At 47.0% G+C, this 25,530-nt stretch overlaps 6 protein-coding genes across 6 annotated transcripts; 1 reads left to right on the top strand and 5 right to left on the bottom strand.

Annotated features, from left to right (window-relative positions):
• Positions 1–443: 443 nt before the first annotated feature.
• On the bottom strand, positions 444–1,193 carry ABOM_001348 (uncharacterized protein; the record flags this gene model as incomplete). Its single annotated transcript, XM_022528478.1, has 1 exon — positions 444–1,193. One exon carries the CDS (start codon positions 1,191–1,193, stop codon positions 444–446), a length of 750 nt encoding a protein of 249 aa, XP_022393734.1.
• A 405-nt stretch (positions 1,194–1,598) lies between these two features.
• On the bottom strand, positions 1,599–5,370 carry ABOM_001347 (putative DEAD/DEAH box DNA helicase (Mer3); the record flags this gene model as incomplete). The annotated part of the gene is made up of 8 exons (XM_022528477.1): positions 1,599–1,849; positions 1,905–2,002; positions 2,062–2,216; positions 2,264–2,839; positions 2,891–3,579; positions 3,639–3,820; positions 3,869–4,919; positions 5,127–5,370. The coding sequence occupies 8 exons, from the start codon at positions 5,368–5,370 to the stop codon at positions 1,599–1,601; spliced, it is 3,246 nt and encodes a 1,081-aa protein (XP_022393731.1).
• Positions 5,371–5,930: 560 nt separating this feature from the next.
• Positions 5,931–7,276, bottom strand: ABOM_001346 (putative UDP-galactose transporter; the record flags this gene model as incomplete). The annotated part of the gene is made up of 2 exons (XM_022528476.1): positions 5,931–6,248; positions 6,320–7,276. The coding sequence occupies 2 exons, from the start codon at positions 7,274–7,276 to the stop codon at positions 5,931–5,933; spliced, it is 1,275 nt and encodes a 424-aa protein (XP_022393732.1).
• A 2,367-nt stretch (positions 7,277–9,643) lies between these two features.
• On the bottom strand, positions 9,644–11,917 carry ABOM_001345 (uncharacterized protein; the record flags this gene model as incomplete). Its single annotated transcript, XM_022528475.1, has 1 exon — positions 9,644–11,917. The coding sequence occupies one exon, from the start codon at positions 11,915–11,917 to the stop codon at positions 9,644–9,646; it is 2,274 nt and encodes a 757-aa protein (XP_022393744.1).
• A 4,302-nt stretch (positions 11,918–16,219) lies between these two features.
• Positions 16,220–19,038, bottom strand: ABOM_001344 (putative meiosis specific protein Hop1; the record flags this gene model as incomplete). The annotated part of the gene is made up of 10 exons (XM_022528474.1): positions 16,220–16,666; positions 16,723–16,916; positions 16,965–17,193; positions 17,238–17,492; positions 17,556–17,844; positions 17,893–18,058; positions 18,109–18,388; positions 18,481–18,697; positions 18,756–18,778; positions 18,835–19,038. The coding sequence occupies 10 exons, from the start codon at positions 19,036–19,038 to the stop codon at positions 16,220–16,222; spliced, it is 2,304 nt and encodes a 767-aa protein (XP_022393745.1).
• Positions 19,039–21,678: 2,640 nt separating this feature from the next.
• ABOM_001343 (F-box/WD repeat-containing protein) lies at positions 21,679–24,974 on the top strand (the record flags this gene model as incomplete). The annotated part of the gene is made up of 3 exons (XM_022528473.1): positions 21,679–21,975; positions 22,050–24,791; positions 24,849–24,974. 3 exons carry the CDS (start codon positions 21,679–21,681, stop codon positions 24,972–24,974), a joined length of 3,165 nt encoding a protein of 1,054 aa, XP_022393741.1.
• Positions 24,975–25,530: the final 556 nt, after the last annotated feature.

The following is a 25,530-nucleotide window of genomic DNA, read 5'->3' as shown; positions in this document are numbered from 1 at the left end:
AAATGAGATAATGTAACCTTTTAAGCATAGGCTCGCGGTGATACCAGAGAAAGTGTGTGTGCTAAATACGGAAGAAGGCGGGACAAAGTTGTCCTGTGACGAGACGTGATACTGAAACATTGTACCTTTGTTGCCATGCAGACTGGACTTAACGGAGTTTATCTTCAATTCACTGCTTGAACATGCACTGTTTATATGACATAATTGAGATACCGTGGGTTTCCCCTAAGTGATCTCCTTATCACAATCTCGAAAAAGATAGACACAAACACAGGTTAATGATAGGTAGTCAGGGATGCACCAGTACAGGGGAGAGCTTAACGATACACTATAATATATATAAGGGATATGTAGCAATATCTCAGGTCAGTGGGTACTAGTAGGTCTCTCCAACCCTTGGTAATGATTAGCACTGGGTACTACCCATTAGTCTGGCTTCCACTCTAGAAGAAGCTAACAATGTCTTTGAACTCGTCTAGCAGAGTCGGATCAATATCATCCCAGATTTCAAGTGAATGAGTGAGTTCACAAGACTGAGGATTCTGATTGTAGCCACTTGATGTGTCATCACTGCGGTATTGGCTTTGACTTGCAGAACTCTCAGTGGCTGGGTTGTCTATATGTTTCTTCGTGATTCTCTTATCGTAAGCTTTGTCCCCAGAAGCCAAAGAGCGCCTTCGCTTTTTCCCAAGGTGTTCAATCTCTCTTATCTCAGTAGTTTGGTTGTCATACTTGACTCCTTGATCGCCATTTGAACTGCTTGTCCTTGGTTCGCCCACAGATTCCCTGAATATCCCTGCGACCTCAGTAGCGGTTACATCTTTGCCTTGCAAAAGCGAGTCAGGAAGCGAGGGTGATATTGTAAACCATTGCTCATCTGTGTAAATCCAATCGTCCTTTGTTTTGAAATTTTTCTCTAAGCACGTCTCTTTACTGGTGGTCTGATCATTTCTGTCTGTCAATCCAGTAGTGTGGCCAAGAAGCAAATCAGTCGGTGAAGGCAAATCACTGAAGCTGTCATCTCCATAGTCGCTTGACGAGTCCTTAGTATTAAAACCAGGACATATTGGGTCTTCAGAAACAGCATCTCTCAAATCTATCTCTGCTTCTTGTGAGGGCTTTTGTAGCATTTCTTGAGACTCATTGTCAGGCATACTGTCCTTCTGAACCCGTGGTTTACCGGGATTATTCATGTTCGTGCTGTTCTTGGTGATACTTGCAGATAGAGTCAATTGACTGAGTCCGTTCGAGCGGTCTATCCCCCCAGTAGAGTACTTTCTGTTCAGCCTTGGGGGTTTCTCAAGCCCTTCCCGGCAACAAAGGTGCTTGCACCTAGGAACCAGTTAATTCTCGCATCCAGAAGGAGCGGGGAGGGAAGAAAAGATACATTGTTTTGTCCTTGCACCTATGGTTGCAGCTCCATCTGCCATTTCTAAGCTGGGTTGGCTCTTCCACTTTGTGTGCATCCTTTGCCTCCTTGGATCTTTTGCTCTTCTTGCTCGGGGTTTCCTGTGATTTATTCCCACTCGCTAGAGATGTTATATGATCCATGGCTGTCCAATCTGCGGCATTTCCTGCTCATAAAATTTCTTACTAAGTCACTGCACGAAGGGGAAAAGACGAGGGATCAAACCAGTTTCCAAAAGGTCATTGAAAAGCGAGTCATCACTGCCGAAACTATCTAGATTGTATTCTTTATTGGGTTTGACCCGCAAAGAAGTGTTGCTACGTGGGCGTGACATATTCATCATGTGCTTCTGGCTCGTCTCGTCCGAGTCCTTACTTGAATAAAAGGGAAATAGCGAAGCTGGGAGGGCAGGCCTCAATTCTGCTGATCTCAAAGTCCCGGCTGTAAGAAGTCAGCAGTACAGACTGGTTAATCTTGTTGGGAACCAACTGCATACCAATGTCATCACACATAGCATAGCACGTAATGTGCTGATCTGGGCTTCCCATTTCTACGTGCAACGGTATCTCCTGGATACTGTGGATTTTACTGGCGCTGGTTCGATGTTAGCTTTGAAAAAATAAAAATGAAAGACTTGGACTCTTTCAACCAACCTCATACGCCGGAAATCGATCATCAAACTATTAGAGGTCTCCGCTAAGAAACAGACATGTACAGGACGCCTCTGGAAAGTTGTTGGGCATTTCTCATTCATGAATGCGACCTCGGCTTTAAAATGAACTCTCACTGGGTTACCGTGTTTCACCTCCTACTGGTGTGTGAGTCAAGCTCTTGACGGCGATATCAGATCCATACCTTTTTTATCATCTTGACAGACACGCGTAACTTAGGAAACTCCAAAAGACGCCCTAGAAGTTTCAACCCAAAGGGAGGATTTTTGCTCAAGATCATGTCAATCTGTTGAGGCTCTGCGCACTCTAGAGCTTCAATACTGGTTATTCCAGCGGCTGCTAATTTTCTAACCGCGACGACACCAATTTGTTCAATTTGCTTCATCTGAAATGGAGATCTATCCCACACTTTAGCTCCGAAACTTCTTGCAAGCTCCAAGGCGTTTCTAGTAGCAATTGAATCCTCGAGAGCAATCTGACAGTCTATGATGCATCGAATAAGCCGATTAACGTGTGAAAATACAAAACCTTTGTCTTGCTGGAACGCAAACTTGTGCTTTTGGAATTGTTCGTCATCTGGAAACTCCACCACACCCAGCTCAGACTGGATGAGTAGTGATACTTTATGGGCAGGCAGTGCTATATCCACTTTTATCGGAAACATTATGCCAGTTCCGCGGTTGATCTCTTTGTACAGCGACTTCTCACCTGCCTTGATACGGATATCACGGAACTCTTCTGCCTGAGAAATCACGGAGAGCTGGGAAATCTTTTGTTAGCTTGTATCATGGCTCAGATGTATGCCGCTTACGATTTGAGACATAGTGGAGTGGTGCTTTAATGTGAGGAAAGTCTTCATCGTCTCGAATCGCACGTAATAACGCGCCATTGCATCACCAAATTGTGTGGATCTAAGACGTCCAGTGGAGACTAAGTTACTCTCTTGAAGAAGTTTGATGTCTTTCTCACAAATTTGGCGAAGCATCTCGTCCTCATCTTCCCTATTGGCACCTTCCCTTAGCTGATAATATGTTGGGTTCCGTCTGAGCCTCACGAATAAAAAGGTGCCAGCAAGCCATCTTATACCAGATTCAACACTTGTGACATTACCTAACCCAATTTCAGCGTTCAGATGATCAATTAGGTTCAAATGTAAGCAACTTTCAAGGCTTTCAGAGCCTGAGACGAGCCGTTCATAATAGTTGACGCGTTCTTTTCTGGTTAAGATAACGGCGACTGCGTCGTTGTCAAACTGAGGTCTTCCAGCACGACCAAGCATCTGCATAATTTCGAGATCCGAATATTCTTTGCAGCCGCCGTCTAGCCATCCGACGGTATTTTTGATAATCACAAGGTGACACGGGAGGTTCACACCAACTGCGAGCGTGGATGTGCAACATATTATGTTGATTTGGCCTTGTAAGAAGCCATTTTCGATTGTCTGTCTGTCTCCGGGATTCAGGCCAGCGTGATGAAATGCGACACCTGCAGCACTCGTAACTTGAACAAATCGTATCAGCAACCGCGTATTTTTAGCAACCATTGAATTCATTTCGTACTCTTCAAGTCTACATTATTGAATTCAAGTGATGTGCTTGATCCTTTCCATAGCCGAGCTGGCGGGTTGGACATTGACCACAGCCGAGCAAGTTCCTTTGCCGTAGCTACAGATGAGTTCCTCGTGCAGCAGAAGATCATGATGGGCTTTCTGCAAGAATGCATCGCAAGTACATCAGGAAGTCTATCATTCGCGGTCAGAGAAAACCAGGAATTGGGTGTGCCTACTTACTTCGAACTGCACATCTTGTCGAATGCGAAGTCATTTCCGTGGGACTGGTAACCGTATACAAATCTCTGCAGCCTAACGGGACGAAACTCTTCTCCAAAATGCTCCCTGTGTGCTGGAACATGTTGGTTCGTTGCATTCTTGCCGAGCCATGTTGCAATATCCTCAGAATTTGGAATGGTAGCGCTTAGTGCAACAAACCGTACATTGGACCCGATCGTTTTCATGCGTGACACGACAGCTTCTAATGTTGCTCCGCGGCTCTCCTTGAGAATGTGAACTTCATCAATTAAGAAGAGTTTCACTAGCTGCATCAAACGTGCGTGGTCCTTCCATTTCCGTGTCACACTATCCCATTTTTCGGGCGTCGTTATAATTATCTGGCTGTTCTGGACGATCCTCATCTGTGTATAATCAGTGTCGCCGGTCAACTCAGCACATTGAAGGCCTAATGAGTGGAACTTTCTGTTCCAGTCACGGAACCTTTCTGAGCAAAGTGACTTTGTGGGTGCTTGATAAATGACCTTGAACCTCTCATCCTTCAGATTATTAAGTAAACGACATATTGCCAACTCCATAACAACTGTTTTGCCACTCCCAGTAGGAGCAGCAAGCACAATGTTGTCGTCCCTTTTGTAAACAGGCTGGAAGCATTTGGATTGAATCGCGTTAAAGGCAGGAAAATGGAACAGTGACCGATACTTATCAGGGAGCTCATGCACAGACACAAGAACGATTCCTCGAATTAATACAGGTATGTCCTGAAACGGCGTCCTTTGTTCTAGAGTCGCAGCAACGTGTGATCTTTCACATTCTTCAGACCGAAACTGATGATCTTGGTGGCGCCTTTTGGAGCCACTATCTTGTGCCACGTATGGCCGGGTTCTCCCAACTTGTAGCCTGAGCAGGGGACTAGAAGGAGACCTGGTTTCAATGTCTGAGGAACTAGATGCCACGCTTTGATGCGGTGTGTTATGAGAGGTTTCTGAATCATGTTTGTCAGCGCAAAAGATAGAGGTATTACCATTAAACTTAGTTCGCAAAGACGGAAGACCTACCGCAGAAATATCGAGAGACTAGAGCTGGTGCGCCATTCTGCGATACCTCGCGCGTGCACAAATGACTGTCTGCAGTTGAGAAGATAGACTGTCGAGTCCGCGCCGTTTCATCTGATTGTGCAAGCAATTCCAAATCTTAATCCACTGCATTTAGTCTCTATCCTAGTTATATAGTCAATGTAATATCTGTTAAGCTTACTTACCGAATGCATCAAACAGCAAGTCGTCATCACGACATAGTGCCTCTGGTCCGGGTGTACTGGCAGGAAGCCCTTCTCTGCGAGATCCGCCTAGAGATGACAAGTTTCGAGCCCCTTCGCTGCATCTTTGATCAAGAGCAGTGCGTACATTGGAACGGATGGGTGTACGGAGCTGAGTGCCGGCAATGCGTCTATATGAAGTACCCTGGCGTGACGCGGCAAAGGACGAGTGATTTTTTCTTCGCATGGTGATAAGACGACCGCTAGTAAGCAGGGAAGAGTAGTAGATAAACTGATGGAAAGAGATTGAACGGTTACTTAATTACTACTACTAAGTAGTACAGGCGGGAGAATATGTCACCTGCTCCAATCATAGAAAGACTAACATGGATGCACGTGGAAGCTACCCAGAAAATGAGCAGTATGACAGTTTGATTGGCGCAAGTGGTCTCTGTCAGGGGTATTTCCAGAGCCTCAGGGCGATATACACTTATACATTGCTAAACAGCTAAACGCCTAGTCAAGGTGATCAAATATATACTAAAACATATAACATGACGTTCAATAGTCTCTTTTTTAGAAAGGGGTGAAGATGGGAGGGAAAGAAATGAAGAAATGAAGAGATGAAGGGGAGGGAGCAGAACAGAAACAAAAGTCACATGCACAAGAGAGATGTTGATATTCAAGATGAAACAAGAAAAGCTTCGCTTCTATCCATGCTTATTTACTTCCCTTAGGACTTGGTCCAAACGCAAAGCGTAATATACACACTGCATGCAAATCTGAGTTCGTATCCGTATCGTCAAATCACTGGTCTCGTAGCTGCTTATCGAAATAACCACCGCTGGCGGTCCGGGCTGCATTAACCCTAACATGCCCTGGTGACGTAGGCCTAGAGGTCGACAGGCCGGCATCAGAAAGGAACGGCGTTCCGGGGAGTTTAATGGAAAACTCGTTCGGCGGAGGGGACACGGGCGAAACATCATCACTTTTGGAGTCTTTCTCATACTGATCAATACGAATCGGTGGCGGTCGAGGTCCCTGGCGCTTGCTGGTACTGGAAGCCGAACTTGGGTCTTCGCAAAGATAGGTAGCCACAAGCACTGCAAACGTTCCGAGAATAAACTGTAAGGGGCCGGTCAGCCTATGTTAGATTCCATGGAGTATCTTCAAAGAAAAAGCTACACAGCACGTACATTACCAGTTAACTCAAACTCAAAGAGCCAGATGCTTCCTAACGTAGTGAGAAAGATGCTAGTAGCAGTAGCAACATTTTTTGCATCTCGGTATGCATGGCCAATACAGAAAGATGTTGCAATTCCTCCGATTGCTTGAGCAACCACGGTAGACCACACGGCCCAATTATACCCCCCAAAGAAGCCGTTGGCAGCAATCTTTTCGCCGTCCAAGAAGACAACACCGATGAACAATGCAGGGAATACAGAGTATACGGCCAGCTGGACGTTGCGGACCCAAAGCGAGGTCGACTTCGCACTATCCTTCAGTACCTTTTCGAAATATACACCGGCAAGGCTAGATGCGACGCACGCGCCAAGAGTCGCTAGGAGACCAACAACTGCATTCATTCGCGGAAAGGCGGTCATCATATCCTCTTCAATACCCTCATACGTTGCCGAACGTTTATGGAGATTTGGCCGATCCAGCTTGGCCGCCTTCCATTCTTCCAGCGACCGCGGAAAGGCATGGTGGGCGGCTGCCTCATCTTGGAGAGAAACATCCCCGGTACTGCTAATGGGTATCTGCACAAGCCCAACACCCACCAGCAAGAGCAACAGTAAACCCCACCTGCGCAGTGAAATGCTCCTGTTCAGTAAAATCACGCTAAAGATGGCGGTCGCGATAAGTTTCAGCTGGTATGTTACTTGGAAGGGTGCGGCCTGCAAATTCGAGAGAGCGACGTATTGTAATGAATTCGCAAGTGTATAGAGGCTGGCGGGGATTGCGAGCTTCCAACTGTCGCCAGAGAAAACAGCAGACGTGAGGGAGAAGAAAAGAGATGTTGCAGGAACTGATGGGGGCGCCGTTTTGGAAACTTCGTATAATGCTATGGTAAGAGAGATGGCAAGTTTGACAACCTCGTTGAAAAAGACCGCGGTAGACGTGAGATATCGCTTGCCATTAGTTGGCGGCATTACCCGGGAGTAATGTAATAACTATGTAGAAAGCGATAGATTAACGGTCTATTTCCGAGGTTACTAAAAAAGTTGGGCAACATACCAGCACAAACGTAGTGTACTGTGCAGTTAACTGTAGCCAACGAGAACATACAGTCAGCCAGGAATGGACATAATCGCGCAGCCATGCTGCGGATGCTGGGACGCCAAGAGCATTACCAGAATCCATGAAAAGTTCTTCCCAACTTGCCCCGGCGCTGAAGACGGGCGTTGTGCGCTTTCTCCCATGTTGATAGTTTCGCAAGGTCGGTATTTCCTCAGGCGAGATTCGGTCTGTTCCTCCGGGTCAATGACAGAATGGGACAGGCAATCAATTAATATAGACCCCTTTTCTCGAGAGTTCTATCCGCAAGTCGACAGGGGCAGTTCGTCTGATGGTTGCCGAGAGTGTTACATGCGACTTGTGCGCTCTGAGTCGTTAGACGGGAATCGTCGCACGACCGAGTTAGAGAAGGTCCTTTGCGCGTTCGCACAAAATAGGACACAGGTGGAGCTCAACTCCGGTGTGAATAACTCACGGTGAGATAAGGGGGTGGTTGGCAGGAGACAAAGAGGAAAGAAAACAAAGCGTGGACCTAGGATGAAAGGGGATCTGAGCTGAGAGGCTTACGAGCCGTTACTAATAAAAAGGAAGATCTGGGGTCGGGTTATGGCAATTCGTATTCCTTCATGTTGAACGTGATGCGGCGCTTAACTAGTTTTAGCGGTGTGGAGTCCAACTCTAGTGGTTGGTTTAGTTTTCCTTCTTTTCAGCCATTTGATTTTCATTCCATGGAATTAAGTCCTTGGATTTGCATCGACTTTGCTTTTCGGACCCATTCGAAGGCACTCTGACGTCAGCTGCCTAGAAACATCCTTCAATTGGGTAGGATGCAGTGCCCCTTTGGGTCGACACGCCTCGACTGCTAATTTCTGTAACTACTACTAACTCAAGCCACCCTCGTCGTATCGACCTATCGACCCGATAGATCGCGATGGACCCTTGACGTTATTCCTGTACGGAGTACACAAGATCGAGATTCAGCACAACAACGTATGCCTATCCATGTACAAAGCACCGGCAGGGACTTGTCCTCGAGAAATTGTGCCGGGTATAAGCTTTCCAACAAAGTACCTATGACTCTTACTTTATTTTTTTAGTTTCCCCCTAAAATGGATGGATCCCAGGATACCCAAGGCCTCGATCGAACGCCTGTTATTTCCTTGGTTGTTTCGGGAGCTAAGTATTATCTGCAAACTGGATCTAGGTTTAGTTCACAGGCCATACCCACGGGACTCGGGACCATAAGTTGTCTGCTCAACACTATTTCTACGTGCCAATGAAACAGTGACTCCTAGTGGATCTAAATATATCAGCCCGTCATCTATCATCCATAGAGCTCACGCGACCTTTTTTGTATCCTCTCTCCACCTCTTATTCTTTTTGCTTTCTGTTCCATGAGACCACATGCACTTGTTCCCTTGCATATACGAGTGGCCCTTCTAGATGAATTTCGTTTTGAAATATAAACTTCACAGATTGACTCTATTGCATTCCGAGATCGTCAAACATGCAAGAGCTGTTGCAAGTAGAACCCTATCGAGTGAGAGCTTTTGACTTGTGACTAGCTTAGTTGGGCAGTGAAGCTGAGCTTGGACGCATAGAGTGGCTGAGCCTGAATTCATAATCAAAATATGCTTCCCAATGCCCGAGTGGGCCATGACTTCCGTGCCTCTCGACTAAGGTGCCCGATCTGAAGGACAAGAAAAGGGCAAAGTAAGGGATACAAAACACTGGAATGCATCCTAGCCAAATCTCGGAAATAGCTGATCCCGCACCAAGTATACTATACAGGTTATGTATTTCACTATGCTTAAGCCTACGGACCCGAAAATAAAAGATGTGGTATAAAGATAGAATCATGAATTATGTTTGAATTCATGGGCAAAGTTTATAGAGACATAGAAAGCTAGACTAGCCTATGCTTATTCCTTCTTCCTGTGCATTAAGAACCTGGTGTGTAGTAAATACAGTGTATAAGAAAATGGCTTTGTCTAGCCGGTCATCGTGTGGTATGTAAGAAAGACAAAGAAACGTATGAAACAGCGAATGCTGGGAAATCAATCAAGATAAGAAAAGATCAGAGAGTGAGATAGTGATGGAAATAAGGAGTGTATAGATTAAGAAGTAAGGAAAGTGTGAGACGTGTTGCAGGTGTGTCAATCAATGACGAGACCTCGGGGTATAATGGCGGATGAGTGATTCGTTCATGGCAGTACTAGTACTACTACTAGTAGTAGTAAGGACCGGGGTGTTGTGAAATGTGATTGGTTACAGTCAGACTTTCAGTGTACTGCTGTAAGGTTGGCATTATCATTACCTCCCCACCCCAAGGCCCAAATTGGGAAATCGTCTGTTTCCTTTCGTTCCTCGGCGTTGCCTAAAACGATGGCCTCGCTGCTATCCGTACGTCGCCTTGAATGTCGCCGTTGAACTGATGGTATAGCCGGGGGGGGATTGCGCGGGGGCGGCTTTTGTGATGGGAGTGGAGAAAAGCGATGTATAGGAAGGGTTGGTGTCAATGGGGAAGCTCCACTGGTTGCTGGCGAGGGAAGACTTTCCGAGTAGATCAAGCTAACTCGAGGGGATGCGTTCGAGTTAGTGGTTTTCTGTTCTGCATCAGAAGCCGCGCCCTGGGAAATGGAACCGTCCTTATCAAAATGGTTTGCACCTTGGTCTTTCCGTGCCATAATAGGAGGTAGTCCAGGGCTGAGTCGAAGGAAGGAGATGTCGGACCCGTAGAATGAGTCCCGCGAAGGCACCGAGAGCATAGAATTTCTATCGGGCTCGAGGTTATCTTGGTAACGAGCTTCATGGAAAAGACTAGGGGTTATTTTTCCTTTTCGTTGTCTCATTGCTTCGAGTAAGTGCTCTTCTTGCCTTGTCACGGCTATAACACGGCTTCTGCGGTTCTGCTGGTTCTGCTGGAGACGTGCCCTCTGAGAAGGTTTTCGTACTTGGCTAACCATAGGATCGGTATTGAGGAAGTCTGGTTCTGATATCGTGGGTACACCACTCGAGCGGTGACTCCTCGTTTCAACGGTTGACCTTCCCGCAGACGACATTGACGGGTTTCGTAATATAGTTTGCTGTTGTCGACGGACAGACTGAGACCCACGGCTACTAGCAGACATAGAGTAAGGTCTCTCAACTCGTCTCAGTGTTCCTTTCGTGGTTTGTGCCGCAGAAGCTGTACATATCTCAGCATCGAATTCACCGTAGGTAGTTACGCTGTCTCTTATGTTTTTGTCATGTTTGGCTGGCGCTTCCTCCTCATCCTCTTCGTCTTCTGATGATGAAAGACAAAGCACACTCGATTTATTGAGATCCACATTCTTCAGAGTACTTTTACTGCTCTTTTTCGACATTGAACTCTTGTAGGCTGAGGGGTTTTCACGTGAGTCAGCGTGCCGTGCGTTCGATGAGTTAGAAATACGATTGTTGTGTGGGCGGGAGAAAGATTTGGGAGACAAGTATAGTTCCCTGCTCCATCCACCAGCGGAGCTATTAGATGGGACCTTTCGCAAAGAGCTCCCTGTAGACTTTGTATCACTTGCTTGTAGTTGTTCACGATCCCGTGGTCGTAAATGCAACTGACTGGATCGGGTCGGTTCACTGGGCTGAGGAGCTTTCTGGAATTGGCTATAACGTTTTAAAGCCATATCCATCTCACTAGTGCGTACTGTTCTTTCAAGCGATGGATCAAGCCAGTTTGTGCTGCCTGACTCATAAATCGGTGAAGACTCATTGGCGACGTCGGTGGCTTGATGACCCTTCATTTTGTGTCCCGGAGGACTTTTTGTGGCTCTCTTTGTAGTTTCAGGGTTGTCAAAATTCTGCGGTTTGGCTGCGGGATGCTCAGATGTCATTGATATTGCAGACGGCGAATTCACCAATCGTTGCGGTGACAGTAGGGGTGCAGCATCCACTCGTGGCTTTGGGAATAGGAGAGAGAGATCTATTCTGGGTGGGCGCATTTTCCGTTTCGACTCCTTCATAGGACCCTTCGGTTGTTTCAAACCATACCGTGGCTCGACATTGTGCTGCTCTCGAAAGCTCTTCTCTTCAGTCGCTATAGAATCTTTTGTCGTATTGCGACTTAGATTAGAGTCCAGAGTAGAGTTGCGGGAATTGAAATAGGAAAACAGTGTAGATGAGGAGCCGGACTGCTGGACCCTTTTAGAGTGCGTGGGAATAGACGGTGGCATAGCATCCTGTGATCGATATTCCTGCCCGAGCAGCGGAGATGATGCTCGAACACGGAGATGTGGTGGTGGTAAAGTTGTCTCAGGTGTAGGAGTAGGGAATGCAGCAAAACCGCCGCTTTTCTTCGACTTGATATCCGGGGCTCTCATGAAGCTAGCTCCTCGCGATTTTCTGTCTTCTCGCCGGGATTGATCTTGAGGCATAGGAATTTCAGTCGTACCCAATATCTTCTGGGCTTTTGACGCTGATTCGCGTCTCAAATCTTCATGGCTAGCATTTGACATATGCATCCCGTTCGACACCGCATTTACACTCGATGTGCGCATGGGTATCGTCATGGTCTGCTGAGGCATCTTAGAAGCTTCGATCACCTGAGCTTCCGTTCTGAAATTTTCGCCGTGCGCAAGCCGGTTGTATCAGTAATTGTGATTGTCACTGGCGGCGATTGTCGAACGAGAAGTTCTAATGCTGCGTTGAAGGACGAGATTTTGTGTAACCCAATGCGTCTCAGGTGCCGGTCGACGTGGGTATAGATATGCTTTGGTTTATTTTCTTCTTCACCCTTGGTCCAGGATTGGGCTTTTGTTTCGCACTTTTCGACCCCAAAATAGTGCCCTTCCCCACAGTGAGTCGGTGAGAGTTGTTCGGTTCAATCACGAGAAACTTTTCATTTCCCAGTCGCCGCTAGTCCGTCGACAGCATACAAGATCCAATTTAGATAAATCGAGGTCCCTGGTGTGAAGGGTGCAGAGAACAGGGGTTCTAACAGGTGTGGGGGGGAGTATTGACCCGGCCAAGAATCGGTAGGAGAGGCGTCAAATATTGCTGAAGGGAGCAGGTCACGGGTGTCCTTTTAATGATGCAAAAGCACAGCAAATAGACAAGGAATTGATCGGAGACTAAGAGTCCGCCCGAGCGAGCCTAGGATATTTATTAGGCACTATAAGTCCTGATTACATTTGGACAGCTGAAGACGGGGTGGGAAAGGATTTAGAACACTGAGTACTAGTAAATTAATCTTAGCTTTAAGGGGCTAAGATGGGAAAGGTATCCAAAAAAAAAAAAAAAAAGAAAAATAGGAAAAGGGAAAAAAAAGCCGCCAGGCAATCTAAAAAGCACGCATGGACCAACAACTGAGTTACGCGCGATTTGTTATGGAGAACCCGAAACAGGGAGATCCACGTATCCTCTACTCCATCGAGTGCGTGCTCTCAGATGGGACTACACCTTTGTTGGTGGAGCATTGAGAGCAATACCGATAAAGCCCGCATAAGAGGAGAGAGAGAAACCGCCACAGAATAAGCTCCATCAAACAATAAACGGGGGTGGCCAACTTAAATTCGGCGTCCATAGTACGGAGTACACAACTCGATAGTTCTTGTCTTAGCTTCTTACAATATCAGTAATTATCGACAGGCACCACCCATGGTTCTATCCATTCTATTCAGTCGAGAGTGGTTCTGGGTTAGTGCGGGTGGACCGGTCAGAGACCGAGAGTGTACACTACTACTAGTACTACTTAGTTGTAGTAGGCGACCACCATTCAATCATACCACCACTCACGTAAAAGAAAAACTAGCCAACCCATGGTCAATTGTCCCTTCAGTGACGTGTGTACGGCGATAAATGGTTTTAAATAGCCTAGGTAACTCGAGATGCTTTCCATGTATGTGTAGTATCTACGTGGACAATACCACGATAGGTCCTTCTTGGTTTTGGTATACTAGTAGCTACAAGGCCAATTAATATAACAGACATCATTAGTCCGTTCAACAAGGTTGGCTTATAGCGGTTCGTTTCCGTTCTTCATCTTAAATTTAAATCCTTCTAGGAGAATTACTACCGTCGACGTTGACGCAGCAAAGTTCGAATCAATCTTCCGCGGCATAAATACACGAGGCGGGCACGTGCAGCTAAGCTCGCACGCGGCTGTCCGCCGACAATCCCAATGTAATCCTTTGCTGTGATGAATGAAAGCTCGCGGTCTCCATGGAAATAACATCAATAGTCTCAATAGCATTGTTGTTGGTCTCATTATACTAATAACCTTCCTTGATATAGTAAAGCAATAGATTGCGTATGACTTTGGTAGGGTACCGAAGCCATAATTTCCACACCTAAGGCCCCTTTAAGGGGCTACCCAGGAGCACTATCGGTTCTCCACCCGTTCTGACAACCACTCGATCCATGGGCTCGATCCCGAACTACTAGAGCGAAGAACTCTGGAAATGCTCTTTAACTTTCCTCAAGCCGCGCCGTCTTTCTATCCTACCCGATGAGTACAACCAGTTGTTGATCACCTCCCGCGCGCCAATGCCATCCTTAGCCGTCATATCGGTGGGGTCACAAGTGCCTCCCATTCAATAGTCTCAATCTCAGACGAACAAAGGTTTCCAACAGTGATCACCGTGCCGCGGAGTATATCGGACACGTCGTACTGCACTAATGGGGAACATTGCGGTTTGTCGTCCGACCCATCTATTTCCCGCCGATGTTCGCACGATTCTAATAGGGGATTTGCGTGAAATGATCCGGGTTTGGTGCTTAACATGCATGTGCTTGAAACCCAACCTTGAAAGGGCGATCCATGTTACCCAAGGATGCTGGGATCGTCATCAATAGTCGTCAGGTCCATTTGATAATTTCCATCGCAGGGTGGCATAAACATTAGGCCTCACTTTCCCGTGAGAGGCAAAGATATGTTGTCATGAACCTGCCCGGTTACTAGTGGTTTCAGACTGGCAATTGAATAATGGTCTAAAGCTCCCGACTCCACAGAGATGCACTTCGGCATTGAAGACCATCTTGCATGCGTCGAGCACCCAAGGTATGTGACTTACAAGGTTTAACCCCTACTTCATCCGCTGCAGCCACCAGAGTGTATGCATGTAGATACCACACTCAGGTAGTGTACAGGTCGCCTGTACTGGTGCCGAACGCGCTGCTCAAGCGGACGGCCGCCAAGGGTCTTCGACAGATCTGGCAGAACTAGTAACTGTTCGCATTTCGCCCTGATTACGTGCATCAAGGGTCTGTTCTATGGTCTATTGTGTGTAGTGCAGATCTGCCAAGCCACCGACGCCTCTGTCTATCCGGCTTGCTGGGATCAATTGGGTTCTCCGCAGAACGAAAATAGGGGATCGACTAAAGATGACAAATTACTAACGTTTCACCTAAACACTCGGTAGTACTGCGTAGAGTCGACAATAGGGGCTCAGCGAAAACACCTTGTCTATGCGCGCCTTCGACCGTCGGTCTGCCGGGTGACCAATTCCCCACGCGGGGCATTGATGAACTGAGACAAAGCCACAAAAAGGAGTCGCTCGCTACCGACCAGGCGCTGACAGGCGATCCCATTCAACTCGGCAGTGTCAAATTGCTCCATCGCCAAAATTAAAAGTGCAACTATTCCGAGTTCAACCACGGTCTGATTCCAATGTATTGAAAGCTTCGAGCAATCGCAATAATGGACTTGAAAAGAGCCGCTCGTAACTGCCGGTCGCTACCACTCTCAGTGGATGACTTTGTTTCAACGTTAACATATATATATATATATATATTTTCTTTTCAGTCTTCATTCGGTTGATCTATAAACATCCCACATCCCTTGCAATACAGAGTAGGATCTGATCAGGCGCACAGAGGGTGGCTTGGATCCTACGCCGAGAAAAACCCACCTGTCCACTTAGAGGACTCCAAACATAGCAACAATCGATCAATTACAGCCCAGAATACGGAGTACAACGACGGAATACAGGCATGGATCGGCTGAGCTCAGGCCCTCTCATGCCCCTCATTATGATTTCAAATCGGACGAGTTCCCCATCAGAATTCTCCGCTCTAGCTCTTGATTCGCTCCATGCACGATCACGTTGCAAGGGGGAATCGCTGATCTGGGCCCGTCAAAGTGTGCCTTACAGTTGATAAAGATCTCAACATCTCAACATATCTGATCGTCTTCCCTCCGAGCTAATGACACATAACCGAATGTCAGCAGAGATCCGAGAAAGCATATCTGCCCTACAGGATGATCCTAAGTCAATGACGCACGCATGTATCCAAGGTCCCCAGAGACACTACGGTAACTTCAGAGAGCTTCATTGTTGCTGAATATATGAGTGATTGATGTCTGTTTAGATACCAGTGGCACTTCATTTTTGTTGGAGCAACTTACTACCCGTTGCTTTCCAGTTTCAGCACATTATACAGGCGAGCATGTGCCCTACGGATACAAGATGCTCCACTATAGAATCCAGTTTCTTCGCAGCCCACCTTCAAAAGTAGAATACATACTAGGTATCAGTCCTTTGGGTTTTCTGATATCTTTCCTGGACACCCTCCCAGAACAATCCATCAGACGCACATTGCTTTTGCCGAGGCAACCAAGCCTCAGCCTTTTTTTTTTAAAAAGCCTTCAGAAAGGTGATTCTCGGTAGAAACACTTTTGCCTCCCTTTTGACACCTTGCTCAAGTGCTTGCTATGTTGCAAGTCCCTAGCCACTCCCTTTTCTTTTCTTTTCTTTCCCCCCCCCCCCCCCTCCCGTTTTTTTTTTGCTTTTTCTAGATCAGACCCTAGCGCCCTATCTTCCCAGCTGGTAAATGCCGTAACACGATGCCAAACGACCACTGTATGCTTTCAGAAACATCCTCTTGGTCTAGATGCTCTCACGATCGCTCGTCTCGGCCCCAACATCGATAAGCTTAGAATAGTTGCTTATCTTACGCCTTTTCCTGCCGCTACGTCGAGGTCCCTGACTATCAGATGTCCGCTGGCTCGATACCCTAGCTTTTGAGCTCATACTCTCATCGGTGAGGAAGCTGTTATGCAGTTGCTCCTCTGCAGCCCGGTCATTCTTATCAAGGTCATCGGATTCATAGCTCTCGTTTTTATCACTGTCCGGTAATGACTTTCTCTTGTGATCCGGGCTCTTTGCCGGCAGATCCTGCAGGCCTCCGGTGGAACTATACGTCCTCTGTCCTCTCTGTCCGAGCTCATCAAATGGCGTGTTCCCAGCTACAGTAGGAGCATCAATGGGGTCAAGCTCTTGACTAATGGAATTTGGATCTAGGTTATTCAGACCATCCGGACTATTCAGGACGTACTGTGATAATCGTCAGCATCCTTTGCTGCTTTTTTAAAGACTAGTATGCAACTTACAAGGTGTTTAATTTTCACCATGGGGTGGAATATTTCCTTCTTTAACCTTTGATGGATATTCTCTGATTGTGGGACGCTATACTTTGGCAGCCCCCGCCGGGCAAATCCCTTGAGTTTATAGCCTGGTGTGGGTTGAACGAGCCCCTTCTTCTTTAGAATGTCGGTTATTTGGATAATGGTTTGTCCGTTACAGTCTGTTCGCGGTCAGTTCGGTCTCAGCGCAGTTTTCTGTGTCATCTTACGAAGCTTTTGTGTAAATTCTGAGATCTTATTCGGAAATCCCTCATCTAAAATGATCCTTAGAGCTCTTCTTAGGAGTACAAGGCTGTTCATTTCCTGGAGCAGCTGGGTATCATTTGGCCCCAGCAAGCACTTATAACAAGCATGAACGTCAGGGACTTTCGGGTCATTCGGGCCTTCGAAACCATAGCACAGGAGGTGCTGAAGCGTGCAACAGAAGACACATTTTAACTGACAACATTAGCCCTGCTTCTTCAACGCCCCTATAAACGTACCATATTTGTTTCTTCGCCGTTCCACCCACACTGACATCTGACCAGGCCCTGAGATTGGCTCTCGGAATGAGGTAGATCGAGCGTCGGCTTTTGCAAACGTAGGTGTTCTCTGATTTTTGCAATTCGTTCCTCAGGGAGAAACCACTTTGAGTCCAATTGTGTTGTAGAATCGTATTCACCCTCGACTGCAACATCAGGGTTGATGGGCTGTGTTGGTATGAGGTCACTACCAGAGTAAGAGGAAGATGTCTGGGTCTGCTTCGGTCAGATTTCGTATTCTAAACGACGTTACGACTAGTAGGATGCAGGAGTACCCACTTGCATCATATTTTGTAGCTTTCGCCTATCAGCAATGTCTTGAGTTGTTTCTTGAAAGCTACTATCGTCACGGTACGTGAAGGACCGGTCCAAAGCCAAATGATCATCTGAGTCAACGCCATTTCCTACTTCAATACGGCGCAAATCACTCGGCTCATCGACAAATCCAATATCGTCTGCTCTTGAAACCTCGTCTGTGTATTCGATCTGTGAAGGTACCTTGGGTAGTGTTTCTGATCCCTCAGGATCTGGCCCTGTCCATTTAAGAGATGTGACCCTAAGTCCAACACTGCGCTCGTTAGGTAGGAGTGATTTGGCAAGCATGGGGCATGCTCACGTATGCCATCCACTGTTCATCGTCCCACATGACTGAGTCTCCTTTCTCCAGTTCTCATTAAGCGGATACTTTATCGTGTCGTTGTTTGCCATAGTAAAGCCCGGAGGCTCATAATCAGAAGGGCAGTCTTCTGTGTAGAACAAGTTGACTCCCAGGTTACGTTTATCTATACCAAGTTAGGCCATTGTCTTTGCGTTTCTTGGAGGTTTGCTGTACTAGGCAGAATAGGTAGAAAGGTGCTGAGTGTTATCAAACGCCTGACTATTGTTTCCAGCCCTACCCTAGCTGAATGTACCGATCTCATATCAGCCACGTAACCCACAGGGTCTATCGACAAGCTCTCTAGGCAATTGTCCACATTTCCTGATCCTCCAGCATATTTGAATGAAAATGTATACGACTCCAGGACATTTTGCGGAGCATCCTTGTCGACAAGGATGGTCAATTGGATAGCTTCAAGTATATTTTTGCGCAAGGCGTCGAAGATGCCATTCTCCTACACCAGTCAATGAAAAACCCTAGTGACAAACAGAGGAAGTATGTATTAGGATAAAGAGGAGAAGGGCAGATGTGATTCACAGATCGTACCAGAACATCGAGTATCATGTCTGCCTTAGGATCGGTGCCGCGTATCATCACCTTGAGTGGCTGGCCTCTCTTTCCATTACCGAATGCGATATCTGGGTCGCCTCCATTAGTTTCATGACGTGGTCTAGAGTCGAGAAATTCTCGGTATGAATATCTGCGCTCTCGTTGAGCCTCTTTCAGGTCTCGGTCGTCGAAGCAGGGAAGTGGTAAGAACTCCCTATGATGGATACATGAGAATGGCAATCAGATTAGGGGACACGGCCGGCGACGCGCACCGAAGGTAAAATAATGTCCCGAACTAATCATTGTTCTTGTAAGCAAGTATTCAAGATAATTCGACTTGGATACACTTACCGATACATGTAGCATAATTTGTACCATCTCTAAACTTTGTTGCTGCTTCAGAGCCAAGCCCTCAGATACGGCCGACTTGGTCGGATTCTCAACTTCAGTCTGTGTCTTCTTCCTGGCAGCAGTCGCGCTCTTCTTATCGTGAAGAACTCGGGCGGATTGTACCTGAACAGCCGATGCAGGCACAGTAAACTTGATACGGGCCATGATGGAGAATCACGCATAGAAAAGAATGAAGCTGGGGCCAAGGGGAGCAATGTTTGTTGCAGGATGATTGGTCAAACTGCGCACTCGGCTAGCGGACTGTCTATCATAGATTCCAGAGTCAAGTTGACGACATAAGGTGAATACAGGTTAAGGTCACGGGAGGCTCGGGTTGTTTCCTGTCATGAGCTGTTTCGGCTTCGTTTTCTCCACCGTAATGCAGAGACTGTCTTTTGTTTGGAGCTATAGTTTACTTTTTCCTATTGATTTATTAGACATATTCCTCAGACCTGAGTTCCTTTATGCATCCAGTCCAAGCTGACGGACAGAGAAGAAGTTCGTGCCGCAAGAGGTGAAGTTGGAAATATAGATGTGTTCAGAAGCCCATCAAATCCCGTGACTTTGGTATGTGAACCATTCGTACCAAAAATTCCGTTTTTGGTCTTGGTTCTCACCAGAAAGAGGGGGTTTTTTTCTGTAGCCCCCACCGAGGATTGAGAACGCCTCAGTGAAGGTATCCTACCTGTTCCAACTATTCTGGGGTAAAAGGCAGCTCCACTGTTACTAGAAGACTCCAGGAAGCTTACTATGGAGGCTAAATATAGAAGCGGACGGTTATCGGGGACTAGCAAATGCATTGGCGACTTGATACTCTTACAGAAAAGTATTTAGTAGCAGTAGGATATCTGGCTGGTATACGCGACCGGAGAGAGTACGGTACGCATTTACCTTGGGAAACAAAACTCCGGCTGAAACAGCAAACTGGCAAATTTCCATGGTACTTCAGATTAGTCCACCCTCATATAGAATATTGTACGAAGTACGTAACTCTCTTCCCCGCAACACAAGTATTCTGTGGATATATTACAAGACTGCTCCGCTGTCACAGTTCCTGCCAATAAAATTTTCTATAGATCTGTGCCTAAGTTCTAGCCTTCTTGGGAGTAAGAATAGAATACTAGTACCCCTACTACCTACGGGAAGCACTCTGTATTACCCACCCATCTCGTGGTTTGGCATCTATTCTATTCAGTGTAGTCTTGCTTGTCAAACGTTACTGAAAAGGGTATAGCGTGCCTTTTCAGGAAAAGTATTCCCATAACTAAGATAGCATCAACTCCAGTTAGTAAGGTTCGGATTAGGTGGTTTTATGAACAACAGCCTGAACCTCATTTAATGCTTATCCCTATTATTTGTTGCTTAACCCTCTCACCCTGCATCGCATCCCTACGTCTTTGTGATTACCCCTGGTATCTGTAAGGAAAAATAAGTGGGCCCTTGTTACTTTTGGGTCCACTATTATTGCCGTTCTTCGCTTCATCCACCGTCTCTCTCTTTTTTTTTTTTTTTTTTTTCTTTTGTTGCATCGGAGAAGTCAGCTCCTTATCACTCCAGTCGGAGGCTTCTGATAAGTCTGACCTCTGCATCGTATGGTAATTTTCGGAGTATTTCACGTATAGTGGCCCCTCTCTGAGGGCGTGCGCAGGTTATGAGGCTCCATTTGAAGTCATCCGAGCTTAGAGGTTATTGATTAGAAGAGTTATGTGGAAAGGCAACAGAAAAGCAAAAAGAAGGGGGGGGATGGAAGGGAAACTGAATGAACGATCCAAGGCTAGAGAGCAAGTAAGCAATGATATGTCAGAAGGACAGGATAAGTAGTACTAGTAGTTACTGTCCACTAAATTACTCATCTTGAGCATTTGCTAAGCGAAGAGATACATGTCCCCCGTTCCTCGTGAATAAGGTACATCACTAATGATTTAACATGGTAGAGTTTGTAGATCTTTGGGTCATGGCCATGCTCTATTTATGGCTACATACTTTCGAATCCTTCTAGTGATAGTTATATATATTTTCTTCCATACCCAGGGCATCGCCTTAAGTAGTGCCGGAAAAATATGTCGGGGGTAGAGATGCGCTTATAGTCGGGAGTTCTATATATAAGATATGATTGAGACTCTGTTCGTGTTTGGTCTGATGTATCCGAATGTCCATGGGTAAATGCGCTATTATTATGAGAAGATTTTCTGATTAATATCGATCGAGTGTGCTTTGACAAGTCCCTGCGGGGGAGAGAGCCTCGGGAGTCCGCCCAATCGGGCTAATCCGCCCTAGTGTCTCCCTTGGGTAACTAACGGGATCTAATACACTGAAAAACTAAGACCACCGGAGGAGGCACGACCAACCTGGCACCCTCCACCTCTCCCTCCGCCGCCACCTCCTTGTCAGCAGAGCACGCCACGGCTGTCCTTTTTTCTTTCACCCACTTTTCTCTATTTCCTCCACTCCCTTTTCTTAGTCAAGTACAGCACGCCGTCCTTATGGCCGTGTTTTAATCACCGCTTTCATCCTCTTCGGCACTTAGATGGTTCTTACAGGCGTGTATGTACCGTGCTGACCGCCCTCGATATACCGGATCGTTTCCCTGGGTTGAGCATCGCCGGCTTTTTTGATAGCAACTCACTCTTTTTGCGTTCTGTTATTGTTGAGTACGATTACAAAAGTAACGACAGTACCTTGATGTCCCTGTAACTGCCGACGTCGCCGAAGTCGAGCCCTTATCAGCACAAGGAGACGCGTCTCCCATGAACCTCAGTTAGACATCGTTCACTGGACCCTCGATATTCGCGCTGGACATACAATATGGACGATCAAGACAATAGCAGTGGACTCGATAATGTGCCAAAGACTGGCTCTGTCGGTCAATTTTCATTTGCCCCCGCTACTCGAACCACCGTTGTGACCACCACAACTACTACGACTACGACTTTCCCTCCGTTATTCATAAAGCCACCCCGCGCAACGCGAGAACTTGATCCTAAGCTGTATCCTCTAGCATCATCCCCCACTCCTTCATCATTGAGAAATATCAAATTTGAGATTGGAGGTCATTCCATCGTATTCAATGAACCAGATGATACTGCAAGCGCTGTCAATGAGGTACGTTTTTTTATCTAGTTGTCGCTGGTTTGGCTATTCTGCCCATCTGGTCTTTACTAATGTGCTACTTGTAGTTGAGGGAAAAGGACGATGCGTTGAGAGCCTCTAACGGCCTAGTTCGATCGGTGACTTCAATATGTTCTGATGATACTCAGCTTCCTCGTCGATTTGCTCCTCCCAAAGGATTTAGTCAACCGTCCAATCAGCAGTTGATCTCCAAGCAACGTCGTGCACTAGCAGTTCCAGAAACTCGCCAGGGCTCTTTGCGACCGTATACTGCCAGAGTTCCATCAGAACATTCGATTCGCTCGACCCGTTCACATGGTTCCACAGCAACACATCCTATGGTGGCTGGTTTGGCGACGCCTGAAACGGAAAGCAACAATTATAGTGCTGGTGAAAGCTTACTGCCTAGGAGGAGAATTCACAGTGCGAATGCCTCTCGCAGGGAACCGCTGCTACGCCCACCTCTATCATCCGGAGTCGAATCCCAGGAGGGCTCCAGAGCTCCCAGTACCAGAAAAGATCAACCGGAATCGACTGTTGTCCCCGAAAGGAGCAGGCGCTTGGCATGTTCAGAGGGTGACCCAAGCAGGCTAGCCATTGCGCAAGAACTAGAGACAGACGGTGGGCCGGAAGATGAATCGGGAACTTCCACGAGCCAAGATACTGGATATGAAACGTCTCAGGAAGCTCCCCAGCAAAGCTCTCTGGAGTCAATATCACAATTCGCAAACATTGGTGGCGTGACTGTCCAGGACATGTGCCTACCAAGCCCCAGCTTGTCTCCCGTAGCTGCGATGAATGCAATGAATGTCGACTCTTCCTTTGATTCGGCTGAGGATCCCGAAGCCGATACAGATTCCAGCTTTGACAACAACGATCATCGCATTGTGAGCTCTCTACGTGCAGAAGAACTGAGGACCACTGCGCCGCACCGTTCCAGACCTAACGTTTTACCCACGAGTTCTGATACACTACGGCCGACATCGTTAATGGATATCCCCAGTGTATTAGACTTCTTTGACTCTGTTCCCGAAGGGCTGAAGACCTACCTCATGTACCAGTTGCTGAGGCGGTGTCCGAAGCCGACTCTGCATTTCGTTGCTGATGTCGTCAATCCAGCCTTAAAATGCGATTTCCTGGCTCTTCTGCCGCTTGAACTAAGCCTAAATATTGTGAAATACCTTGATGTTCAGACAATGTGCCGTGCCGCACAAGTTTCTAAGAAATGGAGGCATATCATCAATTCTGATGAAAAGAGTTGGAAGGAACTTTTCGATAGAGATGGATATGTTCTCCCAGATGGAGAGCTGGAGCGTGCAATCAGGGAAGGGTGGGGATGGCAGTTTCCCAACGGGGGCGAAGATTACGAGAGGGACCTAGGCATGTCGTCTCCTGTAATCAAACCTGATCCCGAGTCCGGTTCTCCTTCTATGCAACCACTGCCAGGGCCTAGTGATAGGCCTTCGTCTGCGCATCGCCGCCCGAAAAGAAAAGCATGCACACGAGTCTCCAGCCGTAAGCTTGCAAAACGAAAATTATCATCCAGCGGGACTGATAATCCTGAATCCTCTGATTGGAGAATGTCAGTCACTGCGGCAGAAGGGCCCTATGCTGCCGCGAATGCTGCTGCCGCAGCCGTTCCATATCCAGATATTGGCTTACCGTCCCTGCGAGGGCTGCATCTTTACAAATCTCTCTATCAGCGCCACCACTCAATCTATACTAGTTGGATGAAACCCAATGTGAAACCACGTCATATCGCTTTTCGAGCCCATGACCGTCATGTTGTCACTTGTCTCCAGTTTGATACGGATAAGGTTTTGACTGGCAGTGACGATACCAATATCAATGTGTACGACACTAGGACTGGGGCTCTGAGGGCGACGCTTGAGGGACATGAGGGTGGTGTTTGGGCTCTTGAGTACTACGGCAATACTCTAGTTTCTGGTTCGACTGATAGATCAGTGAGAGTTTGGGATATCGAAAGGGCGAGGTGTACTCAGATTTTTCACGGTCATACGTCCACAGTACGATGTTTGCAAATTGTTCTACCGACAGAAGTAGGGAAAAAGGCAGACGGCACCCCTGAGATGATGCCAAAGGAGCCCTTGATCATCACTGGCTCACGAGACTCAAATCTTCGAATTTGGAAGCTTCCTAAACCGGGTGATCCTGTCTACTACCAAAGCGGACCGCATGTCGACGATACCGACTGCCCCTACTTTGTCCGCGTTCTTGCAGGGCACCAGCACTCCGTTCGCACGATCGCTGCGCACGGTGATACTCTAGTCAGCGGAAGCTATGACTGCACGGTGAGAGTCTGGAAGATTTCCACTGGAGAAGCTCTTCACCGACTCCAAGGCCATTCCTTGAAAGTGTACAGCGTGGTGCTAGACCACAAAAGAAACCGCTGTATTAGTGGCTCCATGGATAACATGGTGAAAGTGTGGTCCCTCGAAACCGGAGCGCTTTTGTACGACCTTGAGGGCCACTCCTCCCTGGTTGGGCTACTTGACCTGAAGTGTGATCGACTGGTTTCAGCAGCCGCAGATTCGACCCTGAGGATTTGGGATCCAGAAACTGGTAAATGCAAAAATATGCTGAGCGCTCATACAGGTGCTATCACATGCTTTCAGCATGATGGCCAGAAGGTTATCTCAGGATCTGATAGGACATTAAAAATGTGGGATGTGCGGACTGGAGAGTGCGTGCGAGATCTTCTCACCGACCTTAGCGGGGTATGGCAGGTCAAGTTCAACGACCGGAAATGTGTTGCTGCGGTGCAGCGTGATAGTTTGACTTATATCGAGGTAGGTTCAGTTGGTTAGGTTTCTGCTTTTTCTCTCGCTGATTTGATTGTCGTGCAGGTTCTCGACTTTGGTGCTTCTCGCGACGCGGTACCAGAAGATCAGCTAGGCAGACGTATAGTCGTTAATCGCTGGGGCCAGGAAGTCAGCGATGCCGACGAAGACTATGATCTGTCTGACTCCTGATGCTATCGCAGCAGCCGGCGCTTGCTCTCGTTTCACCGCTTGGTAGGGCCCTGTATGCCGCGCATGCCCTGCGTTGACGAACATCATCACCAACGGTGGTTTCTTTCTTTTCTGGACTTGGAGGCATGAAATATTAATGATACCCAATCTCAAGGAGTTGCTCTCTTCATTATACTTTGCATAGCGCGGTTGGCATACTTTTGACATGCTGTTATGATGACCAGGTGTTTTGGTATCCAAAATGATTATTATCACACTCTTCTTACCCATTTACTACATTATATCCTACTATGACCCTTCACCTTTACGCCATGTTTCGTGCCACTGTTATATCTCACATGCATATCTCTAAATTTGATAACTGGGGACAAGCGCATAAGCTGTTCCTGTTTGCCTGATAATCGGTTCTTATAGAATACATACTACTGACAGTTATATTTTATGAGTCCCACAAGTAACGAAAGGAGACATTGGTGATATTATTATGTATTTATAAGCGCTAAATGCTGGCAGTCTATCTATCACTAATGATGAATAAGCATAGATATTTATGCCT

The sequence above is a fragment of the Aspergillus bombycis genome, assembly GCF_001792695.1.
Source record: "Aspergillus bombycis strain NRRL26010 chromosome Unknown contig00005, whole genome shotgun sequence".
Taxonomy (NCBI): domain Eukaryota; kingdom Fungi; phylum Ascomycota; class Eurotiomycetes; order Eurotiales; family Aspergillaceae; genus Aspergillus; species Aspergillus bombycis.
This window is presented reverse-complemented; position numbering and strand designations above follow the sequence as displayed.